Raw genomic sequence first — 13,898 nt, 5'->3', positions numbered from 1 at the left:
GGTCACGGGATCACTACAAACTTGCACCGGATTTCCTGGATATGTGTCAGAGGGTTTATGATAACAGAGCCGTGCGAGTGGTCAACGATTTCTGGGTAAGTCCTTTCAAACACCTAAATGTCAATACCAAAAGGTTTAAATTTGCCATAGTCATGATTTTACCCTTCTCACATGTATGCATGTTTGTAGGATTTCTATACATGCGTTGAGGGTCAGAAGGATCGTGCAAATGTGGTGGTTGAGAATATTTCCAAGAAACTACTCCACGACATGCACTATGAGGAGCGCGTCAGGTTAGTGGTCAAGTATCACGCGGACTATCTCAACCACAGGATTTCCAAACAGGAGGCTCGAGGGAAGCATCTTTCACGGGACAATTACTTCAAGGCAAGTGACGATGGATGCTTGCTATTCCCTACATTACCGCAAAATTAGAATCCTTACTAAGATGTATTTGTTTAATTTACAGGTGATTCCTCGGTGGTGCGCTGACAAACGTCCGTGCTGGGAGAAGATCGTCGAACGGTGGACAGATCCAGGGTGGCAGGATGAACACAAAGCAATATCTAAACGGCGTAAGTTGATGGGTTGTCCAGGACACCGTCAAGGCAACCTCACCATCCCAGGTGTCATCTCAAAACATGTAGGCAACCACATCCTTTTCTTTTCATCATGTTATCTTTCATTTGTGAGCATTCCCTTGATTGTTTGGATTGCTTTCTTTTGCAGAAAGAAGACACTGGCAAGGATATCACTTACTTCGAGGCATGGACCATCAAACGTACCAAAGACGACAAGGACAAGGACCCTCTCCACCGGGAGAGGGACTGGATCAGCTCTAAAGCCCGGTCAGATGGAGAGAACTACACCAAAAAATTGAAGGAGACGTACGGGCAAGACGCTGATCCTCATGTGCTACCGTTTGACCCTCTTGTGGCCATTGCCGCGGCAGGCGGTAGACCGAATGGACGGATGGCGGTTCACCTTGATTTTGTCATAACCCCCTCCCTTCCGAGAGTCAACACGCTCCGTGCTATGAGTACTGGCTATACTCCTACCATAGAGTGTCAGGTACCACATTCCATGAGCATTATTGAGGATATTTAGGTCAGTGCTTCTTCATTGATCCTCATGGTCCTGCATATTTGCATTTCAACATGAATGACATTTGCATTGCCATATTGTAGACTCGACTAATTGACACCGAGAAAGAACGAGATGAAAACCGGGCTAAGCTGAAGGCACAAGATGATCTAGTGAAGTCTTTACAACATATGGTGGCCAATCTTTATTCCATGCAAGGCCAACCAGTGCCAGAGATGCCATCGACACCAGAGTGGAGCATTGTGAGTTTCGTTCAAATTATTTCTATCACCATTTTCGGCATTACCATATGCATTCATCTCACTATTGGGTCAATCCATCACGGCTCAACCCATCACGAGGGTCGAACAATGTGCCAGTAGTTCCACCTCAAGTTGGTGGAGTTGGGGCAGCAAACAGAATGACGCCTTCTAATGTTGATGTTATCACTCCGATCTCCAAAATCGCGTGAACTTCATGTTATGTTATGTTTGAAACTGTTCCTTGTATGTGCTTGAGAACTCTTGCATCTTGAGACTTGTAAACCTGTGGTAGTCGAGTGTCTTGACTACTATTTCACCTTTTAGGCACTATTGCTTTTATGTGGAATGTTTTTCGGAATCATTGCTTTTTTTGTTCAATGATGCCTATATGTGACATGTTCTATGTGTGATTAACTATATGATGCTGTTGTATATGTTTCGCTGCAGGAAAGAAATAGAAATGAAAAAGGCTGCTGGGCACACCATTACCGAGGGTGCCTCTCGGTAAAGACTGTGAAACTGGACCAGCAAGCACCCTTTACCGAGAGGGATCTCGGTAAAAGTGTACCAACCAATAGAACCTGGCACTTTTACCGAGAGGCCTCTCGGTAAAGGATAACAAACTGTAGTGCTCCTGACAACTTTACCGAGAGGCCTCTCGGTAAAGGTAAAAGGATTGCCGACGGTGGCCCTCGGCAAAGTATGGGCACGACTTTTAGGACAAGTGACGTGGCCCTCCCCTATTGGCTCAGTTTGCTGAGAGCAGCACTCGGCACAGATAGAGTTTGCCGACGGTGGCTCTCGGCAAAGTTGGCCCTCGGTCTGTTCTCGTGGTCCCACATGTCAGAAGATGACACGTGTCAGCCTCCTATTGGTTAACGTTGTCGAGAGCTATTCACGGCAAATATGGCCCTCGGCCAGTTCTCGTGGTCCCACATGTCAGAAGATGACATGTGTCAGCCTCCTATTCAGTCTGTTTGCCAAGAGCACCTCTCGGCAAAGTTGGCCCTCGGCCTGTTCTCGTGGACCCACATGTCGGGGTGACACGTGTCAGCCTCCTACTGGCTGTCTTTACCGAGAGCCCCTCTCGGCAAAGTTGGCCCTCGGCATGTTCTCCTGGTCCCACGTGTCAGGAGCTGACACGTGTCGATCTGCTACTGGCTCTCTTTGCCGAGTGGTGCTCTCGGCAAAGTTGGCCCTCGGCCTGTTCGCCTGGTCCCACATGTCAGGAGCTAACACGTGTTGATCTGCTACTGGCTCTCTTTGCCGAGTGGTGCTCTCGGCAAAGTTGGCCAACGTGGCAACCCCCGTCCCCGTCTGTTATCCGTTAGCTACTTTATTTTGCCGAGCTGTACTGTTTAGCTCTCGGCAAAGTCTTTGCCGAGTGCCCGTGTTCTAGCTCTCGGCAAATTCCTGTTGCCGGAGAGGTGTACGTCGGGTGGCTTTTGCCGAGGGTGACACTCGGCAAAGGATTTGCCGACGGTTTTCGGCCCTTTGCCGAGTGTCCGTGACACCTGGCGTATAACAGAATTCCAGTAGTGATTGGTCTGTTAGCAATAATCTTGTCTAGCAAATAAGTTTAAGCTAATCACAATTAGAGTGGCCGGTGGTTAGGCTAGTTCGGTGTACTACGACTTGCATGTCGTGTGTCAAGTAGTAGTAGCTTGGCTAGAATTAGCATCTGGATGTGTCTAAGTGTTTGAGTTAGATTAGCAAAAGGGCCCGTGCGTTGCAACGGGAGAGAAAATTGACGTGTTCATCAAAATATCCACATGCACGATATGATAGCATTGGACGACATACAACTTGCTGTAACATAGATTGACCTCGCAAAGATATACGTCTGACTTTACATCAATGTCGGTCGTTCTTACCGTGTTCATGTGGTCGGCTTTGCGACGTCGTCCTTCTGACTTAAAATACCACCAGCCGTCCTTGTAGGTATGCATAGTCGGCTCATCCTTCCGACTTAAAATACCACCAACCATCCTTTTAGGGGATGCATAGTCGGCTTTGCAACACGGCAGTCCAACTTTTCTAATGAAAAAGAATAGCGGCAAGCCGGCAACTGGTGTTGCATTGGCGTGCTTCCGCTAGATGCATATATAGGTCGTTCGGCCTAGGTGCGCCGCGTCCCGCTTGCAGCAGCATCGACCACACTTGCAGTGTCATTTACTATTCTGGTTGCAGCAATGAGGTTCGATCAATCAGATAATTTTTCGAAGAAAAAAAATGTAAATTTGGTTGCAAAAAAAAACATTCTTATATTTCCATTCTTTTATAATGCGCCAAATGCTATTCTGGCTCTCCTACGGTCGTCCCAATGTGGGGCAGGAGTCTCCCCACGCTTTCTTCTTTCGTTAGTAAATCTCTAATTACATAGAGCCATGCAAAGCACGAGCATCCCTCTTCTTCTCTCTTTGGACGTCCCTTTTTCACTGCCATAAACAAAATCAAGAATACCAATCTAATCCTCATCCCGCTCATACGCGGTGAACCTCGCTTCGGGGACGTCGGTCACCGGTTGCTGCTGGTCATGTACGTATGTGTCCTGACAGCTGCGATCCCTATGGTGATGCTTTCATGGTAACACATCAGAAGCACAAATCCAAACGGGCGACTCTCACCAAATCAATCCCTTTTACTACTTACGGATCAATTCCTCTTAATTTCCCCAACCATGCACAAAGCGCGTTCCTCCCTGCATTAATTATTCTCTTAATTACAGACTATTAGGTAAAGAGCCCTGTTTTTTAACAGACAGGCATGCTGGCTCTACTGGTTGCGGACTTCGTTCCCGGAAAATCCTATATGACGCATTCTGCGTCAAGATGTCGACATTTCGCACAGGAGGTCGTGATCTAGCATTGCGATGGCCCGGCCCGTTCATGTGTTCTTCGTTCCCGGTTTCGGGACGCTTCTAGTAGGAGGTTCCAGTCGGTCTTTTCCGGTTTGAGGAATCTTCTACAAGGTTCCTAAACCGGTTCTTTTATTTCTTTTTTGTTTTCTTTTCGTTTCGTTTTTCATTTTTTTTCTGTTTCATTTTTTTCCTTTTTTCTGTTCTTCTTTGTTTCCTTTTCAGTTTCCAATTTTAAATAAATTCAGAACTTCATAATTTGTTTGGAATTTCAAAGTTAGTACAAAATTTCAAATAATGTTTGGAAAAATTGAATTTTGATCATGTTATTCAATAAATGATAAAAAATAAAAAATGTTCAGATTTTCAAAAGTTTGTTCACATATAGGAAACTTGTTCTATTAATACAAAAAATGTTCGAGTTTCGCATTTTTAAAAATGTTCAGATTTTCAAATTTTTGTTCAGGTTTCGAAATTTTGTTTCTATTAATTTAAAAAATGTTCGAGTTTCAAAACTTGTTCGCATTTTCAAAATTTTGTTCGCATTTTCAAACGTTGTTTCCCTTAATTCAAAAAATGTTCGAGTTCCAAAACTTGCTCACATTTTCAAAATATGTTCAGATTTTCAAAAAAAAATCACATTTTAAATCTTATTTAAATTAATTCAAAAAATGTTTGAGTTTCAAATCTTGTTCGCTTTTTTCAAAAAATGTTCACAATTCAAAATAATGTTCGATTGCCAAATTTTGTTTAGAGTTACAAAAAACGTTCCCTTTCTCAAAACTTGTTCCCAGATCCAAAAATATGTTCGCTTTCTTCTAATTTTGTTCCAAGTTTCAAAAAATGTTCGCTTTTTCTTTTTTCGTCTAAATTTTATGAAATGTTCTTGTTTTTCAAAATTTGTTCAACATTACAAAAAGGCTTTGCTGTTTTTCAAAAATTTGTTCACAGGTCAAAAAATGTTCAACATTTTAAAATAATTATTCACTATTTTTGGAATGTCCGCGTTCAAAAAAAGATACAGGTTTTGAAAATAAACTGCGTTTTTCTGCAAAGAAAAGAATGAACTGCGTTCGAACTTCTAAAAACGTTTAGATCTGTCGTGGATTATGTTCTTATAGTGTTTGCTGCTCAACATTTGCCAATAACATTTAGTGGTGCAATGGCTAGCGTGCGCGGGTACTAAATGGGAAGTCTCGAGTTCGATTCTCAGCCGCTCTTTGTTTTTTGCGTTTAGTGGTGCAATGGCTAGCGCGCCTAATTTTTGGCTGCTCCCCAATAAGGCCCAGGTTGGCCCACGCAGGATAGTCGGACGAAATTCAGCCCAATTACTAAAAAGCAAATTAATAGCGGGGTTCAATTACTAAAAAGCACATGAATAGTACCACCTCGGATAATATGAGCGAAAAAACTGAAAGCGCAAATTTACGGGAAGAAGCGTATTGTGACGGTGAATCCACGGAGTCAATCCGTACTTTATTATTAGGGAAGGGATAGATTAGGAAGCAAACGAGTTGAGTCCTGGTAGTATTAGGTGGTCAAGTCCGTGTACGGTAAGGAGACAGAAGTCCAAGTCCTAGTTGCTTTAGGTGGTCGTGCGTTGGCTGTTGTGTATATATACACAGCACGTTATGCAAAGTTGTAACACCCGAGAAAACAGAAAATAAAAAGAGGAGAAATAAAGGGCACGATAAGAGCCCTTGGCTATAAAAGTTTGTTGTGCATGTTTTGGTTGTACTGTGATGTGATCGATCATGTGGGCGAGTTCCAACATGGTCAATTTCTGCTGGGAACCAGTCTGGAGGTTAACTATCTGGGTTCACTTGTTCGGTTTGCTGCACTTAGTCACGCACATATGGAGTTAGCTGGTGGATGTGGAGTTTCAGTGGAGTTTAGCTGGTGGCGGTTCTGGTTCTCATTTTCAATGTTGCCATACGTCAGCCTGGAATTGTCTGTGATGCACTGTTGCAATGACCGACGAACTTGATTGGAACAAATATGGTGTGCAACAGTGCAGAACTTAAGTTCCACATGTGGGCAGCATATTCTGAAGATGAAGGAATTCAGATACTTGAAAAATGCTAATTTCTTTCATCTACCATTTTTTCCCTTACAACCTATGGAAATTTATGTTGATGATGAGGCAAAGTTGACCCTTCACGGTCTTGTTCAGGTAGCTTTTGTCGTTTTACACTGTTTTGCACATTCATTTCACTAGTTTTTGTTCCACTGTGTGTGTGATTATACTGTCTTGTTTTTGCAACGCTATATAAAATTGACAAAGTCGGAGAAGAATCAAAAATTAAATGATCTCTTGGATGCTCTTGATTTCAACCAAGTTGTGATATTTGTGAAGAGCGTTAGCAGGGATGCAGAGCTGAACAAGTTTCTTTCTGAATGCAACCTCCCTTGAATCTGCATCCATTCTGGCATGACCTAGGAAGACAGGTTTATACACTAGTAGAAAACAGGGCTTTGGTCCAAGCTCAATGCACCCTTTAGTCCCGGTTGCATTATGAACCGGGACTAATGTGAGCATTAGTCCCGGTTCGAGCGGCTAGGGCGTCGGGAAGGCATTAGTCCCGGTTCAAATGGAACCTTTAGTCCCGGTTTGAGACACGAACCGGGACTAAAGGGTGCGATACCCTTTAGTCCCGGTTCGTGTCTCAAACCGAGACTAAAGATCTCTTTAGTCCCGGTTTGAGACACCAACCGGGACTAAAGGGTGTGATGCCCTTTAGTCCTGGTTCGTGTCTCAAACCGGTTTAGTCCCGGGACTAAAGGGTGTGATGCCCTTTAGTCCCACTTTGAGACACGAACCGGGATTAAAGGGAATCGCACCCTTTAGTCCCGGTTCGTGTCTCAAACCGGGAATAAAGGGGTTCTGAAATTTGTTTTCTATTTTTAGTTTCTGTTTTAAATTGCTTATATCTTTTAAGATATTTGATGTTTTTGAGTGATTCTTATTGCATTAGATTCAAAATTTTGTCTAGTTTTTGTTTGTGCCATTAGTTTTCAAATTTGAATGATTTAAATATGATTTTTTCAAATTTGCTTCAAATCCTAGATTGTGAATAATTTGAGTTTAAAAATAGGTTTTAATTTAATTATTTTTGCTCCTAGTCACATCTTAGATTCTTGTCACAGTAAGATTTATTTGGTTATTTTTAGAATAATTTAAATTAGTATTTGAATTAAAACAGTACTGATTTGCTTATATAGTTGTTTTAGTCCTTTAATTGTTGTTTTCAATTATTTTTAGTTAAAAAGTAATATTTTTTGTCAACTCTACCCCCCCCCCCTTATCGCCATTTCAATTTTGAAAAAAAAAAAGAAATTGATAAAAACTTCAAAAATTAAAATTCTTCGAGAAGTAGTTATGTTACTACATCTACTAGTTAGGAAAATTAAAAAACTTAAATTTGGACATGTTTTGCAAAAAAGTGTTACGAAAAAGTAAAACTGCTATAACTTTTGCATACGATGTCGAAAAAACGTATAATATATCAAAATGTTCAGCACGAAAATCCAGATCCGATTTCGACGGCCGTAGGCCGTTTTGCAAATTTTAGAATCCACAAATTTTGAAGGAAAAAATTATCCTCAAATTTATGTTTTTTGAATTTTTTGTCAAACTCTGGTCAAACTACTTATTCAAGAAATATTAGTGTTACTAAATAATTATTGGTTTTAAGAATAATAGTTTCAAACTCAAACGGTGAAACATGTGACTTCATGCTCAAGTTCAACTCCTAAGTGTTAATAGGATTGACAGCTTATTATTGTCAGGAAAACAACAAGTGCAGACTTGGAGGCAGCGCTGACAAAAAGAAGTAACTTGCATCTTGTTAGCTCGCAAGAAAACAAATAAGAAGAAAAGAGAGCTCATAGGAATTGATGGATTGACAATTGATCGCAGTTCCTCGGATAGATCGTGGAGGAGTGCCGGGAATAATGAAAATCCTATCTTGGAAATGCTTTGGTATGCTCTCTACCATGACAGTTAGAGAGCTCTTCGATCTCCATGGGCGCGTTCGTTCGCAAGTTAATTTTTTATCTGAGTTGTATCTTAATAAAACTAGCTGAATGTTCCTGCGTTTCGACGGATTTCCAGGAAATATAGAGGAGATTCATTGGTGTTTGACTGACTTGGATGAGAATCTAGTCTGGCTCTGTGGTAGCCTCCTCATGCGGTGGTTGAGTAGCCAAGTTTTCGGATTAGTTCATCGGGAGGAGCTCGGAGAGAGGGTGAATTCAGAGACAACCAGACGAAGATAGTGCCGAATGCGGTCCTCAACACATGCGCTAGAACTAGATAGCCACACATTGTTTGATATATCATTCTAGAGTAGAATTTGAATAATTTTGTTTCCATTGTTCTAGAAGAGATTTACTCTAATTATGGAGAAACGTCAGAAGAGGCACGACTCGTGTTGAAAACGAGTTGTAACTAAAACCCTTTGTGTGTGTTGAATTGTCACTGGTTTCGTGTTCTAGAAATATTTTCTTCTCATAAAAGTCCCGCCACCATCATGGTTTTCTCCCAGCCCTGTTGGCCCAGTCCAGACGCCGAGTACTTTCCAGCAACGATGATACGACCAACGAGGAATGATGATGACGAATGAAGCTTGTTGGCGAACTCGATGAGGTGCTTTACGCCGAGATGCACCGTTGTAAGCTAGCAACACCACGTACTAGCTTGATCGATTCCTTTGATCAACTAGTATCTCACGTACGCACGCAGCGGCCAGCCGGCCGGAACTGTCAAACGCACGCGAGACTGATGTATTGCCAAAGGCTCGTCTCGAGCCTTATTGCTTTATTGATCAACTCAAATCACGGTGGTGTTACAAGCCAGGGTAAGTACATATATAAATAGTACTACAGGATAAGCTATCTAGTGCAATCCTACTCCTAGACTAACTCATACTCTAGTACTAGTCGGATACATGCTTGTACACGAAGTGGACACCACCAGCTTTGGAGGGTATGTCGTGATTAACTCCAACAATCACCCCCCTAATCACGACGTGGTCACATCACAGCTTCAACATCGATCCTTCTTCTCATCTCCAAGAACTTCTTTCGATCCAAAGTCTTGGTTAGCATATCCGCCATCTGATCATCGGTGCAAACGTAGTTGACCTTCATCTTACCTTCTTTCACGCAGTCCATTATATAGTGATACACCGTATCAATGTGCTTACTCCTATCATACCGCACTGGTTCTTCGCATAGAAAAGTTTTAGACTTTCCATCAACATTGAGCACCACTTGTTTCGATCTCGATCCATGAGATCATCGTGTAGCCTCCCTAGCCACACAACTTGACACATCGCAGCTGCAGCTGCAATATACTCTATTGCATTAACTGTGGGTGCTTTAAATTTGCTCTTCTTGCTTAGCTCAAGATGAGGTTTCATTGGAGCGTCAAATGGATTGCAATATTTCATGCCATGTGATGTATTTTCCATAATTCTTGAGCCGCCAGAGCGATAAGTAATCTCACCGACTCCATCATTGTAATAGGAACGAACAATTCTTCGAAGTCCACACCTTCCTTTTGTACATACTCTTTGGCTACAAACCTCGCTTTGTGCTTCATGCACCCTTCAACATCTTTCTTGACATTAAATTCCCACTTGAGCTCCATAGCTTTTTCATTGTTGGGAAGATCCACAAACTCCCATGCATTATTGTCATGGATCGACCTCAACTCTTCTTTCATAGCCTGACGCCAATACTCCATCATATTTGCGTCCTCAAATTTTGCCGGTTCCTCGGCACTTGATAGACACCATCGCCCACTCCTTTTCACCTTTACCGGGTCAATCGTCCGAAGAGTATTCCTCGGATATGGGTGTAACACCGGCTGTAGATGTTCGGGTGTAGGTGGTGTCCTTTCCTCCACACTAAATGACCAGTTGCGCCAAATGGCGCAAAGACCTGTTTAAAACCATGTTCGTCTGGAAAATATTAGCATTTTTTCAATAACCGTATATTTAAGTACATTTGGTAAGAACTTATACCCCTATATATATAAAGAAAATTAAATGCAAATATTTTCTTAAGGTAATAATGCCACAAATTAGATCGTCGGTAGGTCAAGATAGTTGAGTCTGCAATTAGGAACTCCGAGTAGCTGTAAACTTGCATTAAAAAAAGAGTAAACACAAGTGACACAATAAAATGTACTTAATACATGAACTCATGAACATTGTGCACAAGAGAAGTTAATAGAAATAGTGGTCAATTACATCATATAATTTGGTTCTATACTCTTGTGTATATATCCTGAATGCTACCCCATTGTGATCAATTCTTTGTCCTTCGAATCGAATGGCACAGCTACTGCCCCTTGTGGAAAAAGAAAGGGGGACTTTGTAATACCCATAAATGTAAACTTATAATTGAAAAAAAAACGCCACAAGCACCATATATAAGGATATATTACAAACTATAATGCAGTTCATAGGCTCATTCTTCAATTGACATTCTGGACATCAAATCAAAATTATGAGGTATTGTTGTGAATTGCAAAACTTCTAAAGCAGGTGCTAGCCTCAAAACATCCTTCAGTATGTACCTACCAAAAATGATAGTCAGATTAATAAAATACATATCCCTTTTTAGAAGCGGAAAAACACAACCATCTAAAATAGAGAAACTTGGCGGCATGCGGCATAAAGAAGATATTGCTCATGCTCGCTTGAGACAAGGAATATAGCTAAAGAATTTTCCAAACCCTGAGAACGAACTACAATAAACAGCCAAGAAAATTCTAATATTCTACATATGCTGGACACATGGATGTTACTACAAAAAGGGAAGGCATCAACAAGCATAAGTATCTCATTTTTAGCTACCAATACTACAAAAAGGTCGCTTAATAAATCATTTAAAATTCCACCAAACTTCTCGATGATTATCTCAGGGTGCTCAATATACTACAACTTGAAGGCATGCACCCAAATAGATGAACATGTTACAAAGAAGAATCTGTGGGATATAGTACTACACTGACACAGAGAAATTCATAGTTTTTTTCAGAAAATAATGAAGGATCAGAGTATTGCTGGGTTGGTACAGTATCCCAGTGTTAATGTATATACGGTGGAAGTTTAGGAATGAGTTCACTTCTTTAACAAAATAGGAAAAGTGTGGCCTATAGCATGAAGAATAAATGCAAGAAAGTAAACGGCTGGGCAGGGAACCATCATTTAAATTTCCATGGTGAATTTCCCTACAAAAGTCTGCAGCAGGAACGCACATGATAGAACAAAAAAAACCATGTATATAAAATATACAGAACAGATATGAGAGGAAGTTGTCATCCATACGTTGAACTTCGCAATATAAATCATGTCCAGTTCCCCAATAGGCCAAAAGATGTCACCGGATCACAAAGAACTTCTTGAGAGAACATACCATGCCCTCCAGCAGCAAATCCTTGCAAACTTAACTGCTCCAACATGAATAGGTGCATACCTTTGAGTAGTTACCTTCCTTCAAGATCAACGCTTTGAGCTCCATCGAATGCTTGTCTCGCCAATTGCTTCGAGTAGTTACCTTCCTGCTAGTAAAAAGATAAAGCCAGACAACCAATATGCTTCAGAGAGAAACATGATCCAAATACGTTGCCACAGAGAAGAAGAAAACTGCATACAAAAACAATAACCAAAAGAAAATATAGCTTAAAGAGGAAGCACAAACCTTGATAGGCAAAACAGCAAACGATGAACAAGCGGCAGTTTAGAAGAGCAGGCAACAACATCACCTGTAAAAGTATTCAGAAACCAACAAGCCAAATCAAGCAAATAATTTGGTAGCATAAGGATGCTCCATTTTTTTATGTAGTATGTACGTAACCATGATTTACAGATACTGAAGCTAGACCGTAAAGGCTACTTTCTTAATTTACACTTGCAGTATCACATACCAAAATGGATGCAGTTTTTACATGTAGTAATTAGACTGTTAAAAGGCAAATGTAAATCTATAGATGCTAGAACATATGAATGTTCTTTAACTTGTAGAATATTGATCCAAGAGCATACCATTGGCTCCACGCCTCTGCCTGCTCTCAAGTAAGGTTTCTGTTTCATTTTCAGAAAGGGTTTCAGTGTATAATCACTTTGAGTCATCGGTTACAGAACAACATTCAAAGTCATATGAATCTGCAGCAACATTCAGACAAGTGATTCAGCGAACTTCCACAAAATATTTGGAGCTAATTCAACATTGATCGGTCACTGGTCCAGTAAACAAATTATACTTTCTAGTTAAAATACATCATGTTTTTACTAATATGCAGAGCAGCTTTAGCACCCATTAATCACTGGCTCAGGAAAAGAAATTCTGGTTGCTATTTAAACTACTGATGGCAAAGGTATTTAAACTACTGATGACAATGGGATTCAAAACTGTACATTTAGTCATCTCTCATCATAGTGCGTCTTTTTTCCATTCAGTGAGAACTTGCAAATTCCTTCGAATCGCAACAACAGCTAGCACACAAGCAAGCTTCTAGCATCGCCTCCTGATGTTCTCTTCAGGTATTTCAGTTCTTCACTGTGAAGGAACAAAAATAATCAGGCAAGCATGTATAAAAACAATAAGCAGATGGTGTATTGCATTTTGCAACCCACAGAAAAAAAATCTAGATATCCTTCCTTTATTAGCAAGCAACAACCATTACCTGGTGCATATATAAACAATCTACTGGATTTTATAATCCATAGATTAATTATCTGTGTAGTTAGCTGTCCTTTATTAGCAAGGAACAACTATTACTTGCTGCATATATTTCTCTCAAAGTACTAACCTGAGCAGGTACTGCAGTCTATTGGGAATTATCAAGAAGGTACAAAAACTGGGCACACTACAAACATGGATATCAACCAACGACATATGAGCACTCAATCAACCAGGAAGCAAACCACCAGGAAGAGCATAAGTAAACAAGAACCCACCTTTTCCTAACGAGATCCGATGAAAAAACCCACAAACAGCACGACAGGTATAGCAGGCAAACACCAAAACATATAGACAGCAAGCTGGCTGTACAAACGCCCGAATTCATGGACTATCTACCAAGAACTAACCAACCAGGCCAATTAGAGCATATCTAACCTTGTTGGTTAACAGCATGGATGTCGCACGAACCATCAGCCCGAGCAGCGAGCCGAAGGATGAACAACGTACTGGACGATCTTGCACCAGCAAGGGAAGGAGAAGTAAAAGAGGAAAACAGAACAGCACGACGTAAGCCAAAGCAAAGTTAACAGGGCCATGCAAAAAGCAAAATGAGGGCGGCATCGAACCTCAACCGTAAGCAACAGCCGAAGGAACGAGAGCCATGCCGAGGAGGCGGATCCGCCACTGCTCTCCACCTTCCCCATTTGTCAGCCTCCGCATACGGTCTAAATTAATAAATGAGCCAATTTGAGGAGTTGTTATCCTCCAAACAATACTCAGATAATTCTATTTTCTATGATGATAATTATGTACCTGCAGATTACTCGGCATACCAAATTTCTCCAATCGGGTACTTCTCTCCGCGATACATGAATATACGAGCAACTAATTTTCTTGGTCCTATTTATTTGTTCTCCTATCTGCAAATATCATGTTTAGGAAGTCCACATATTAGTAATTTCAGAGACGTACATTAGAGAAAATGCCAGCTAACAATC

General features: G+C 41.0%; 1 protein-coding gene across 1 annotated transcript in view; it reads right to left on the bottom strand.

The window, feature by feature from the left end:
- Nucleotides 1-10,420: 10,420 nt before the first annotated feature.
- Nucleotides 10,421-13,898, bottom strand: part of LOC125533257 — a 31,721-nt gene continuing 28,243 nt past the window's right edge. The window contains exons 4-10 of the mRNA XM_048696966.1: nt 13,714-13,820; nt 13,527-13,625; nt 13,336-13,415; nt 12,261-12,299; nt 11,917-11,980; nt 11,692-11,776; nt 10,421-10,789 (exon numbers count right to left, since the gene is read on the bottom strand). Coding sequence (XP_048552923.1) covers nt 10,718-10,789; nt 11,692-11,776; nt 11,917-11,980; nt 12,261-12,299; nt 13,336-13,415; nt 13,527-13,625; nt 13,714-13,820 — 546 coding nt within the window. The 3' untranslated portion in view covers nt 10,421-10,717. The remainder of the gene's footprint in view (nt 10,790-11,691; nt 11,777-11,916; nt 11,981-12,260; nt 12,300-13,335; nt 13,416-13,526; nt 13,626-13,713; nt 13,821-13,898) is intronic.

The sequence above is a fragment of the Triticum urartu genome, chromosome 1 (assembly GCF_003073215.2).
Source record: "Triticum urartu cultivar G1812 chromosome 1, Tu2.1, whole genome shotgun sequence".
NCBI lineage: Eukaryota > Viridiplantae > Streptophyta > Magnoliopsida > Poales > Poaceae > Triticum > Triticum urartu.
This window is presented reverse-complemented; position numbering and strand designations above follow the sequence as displayed.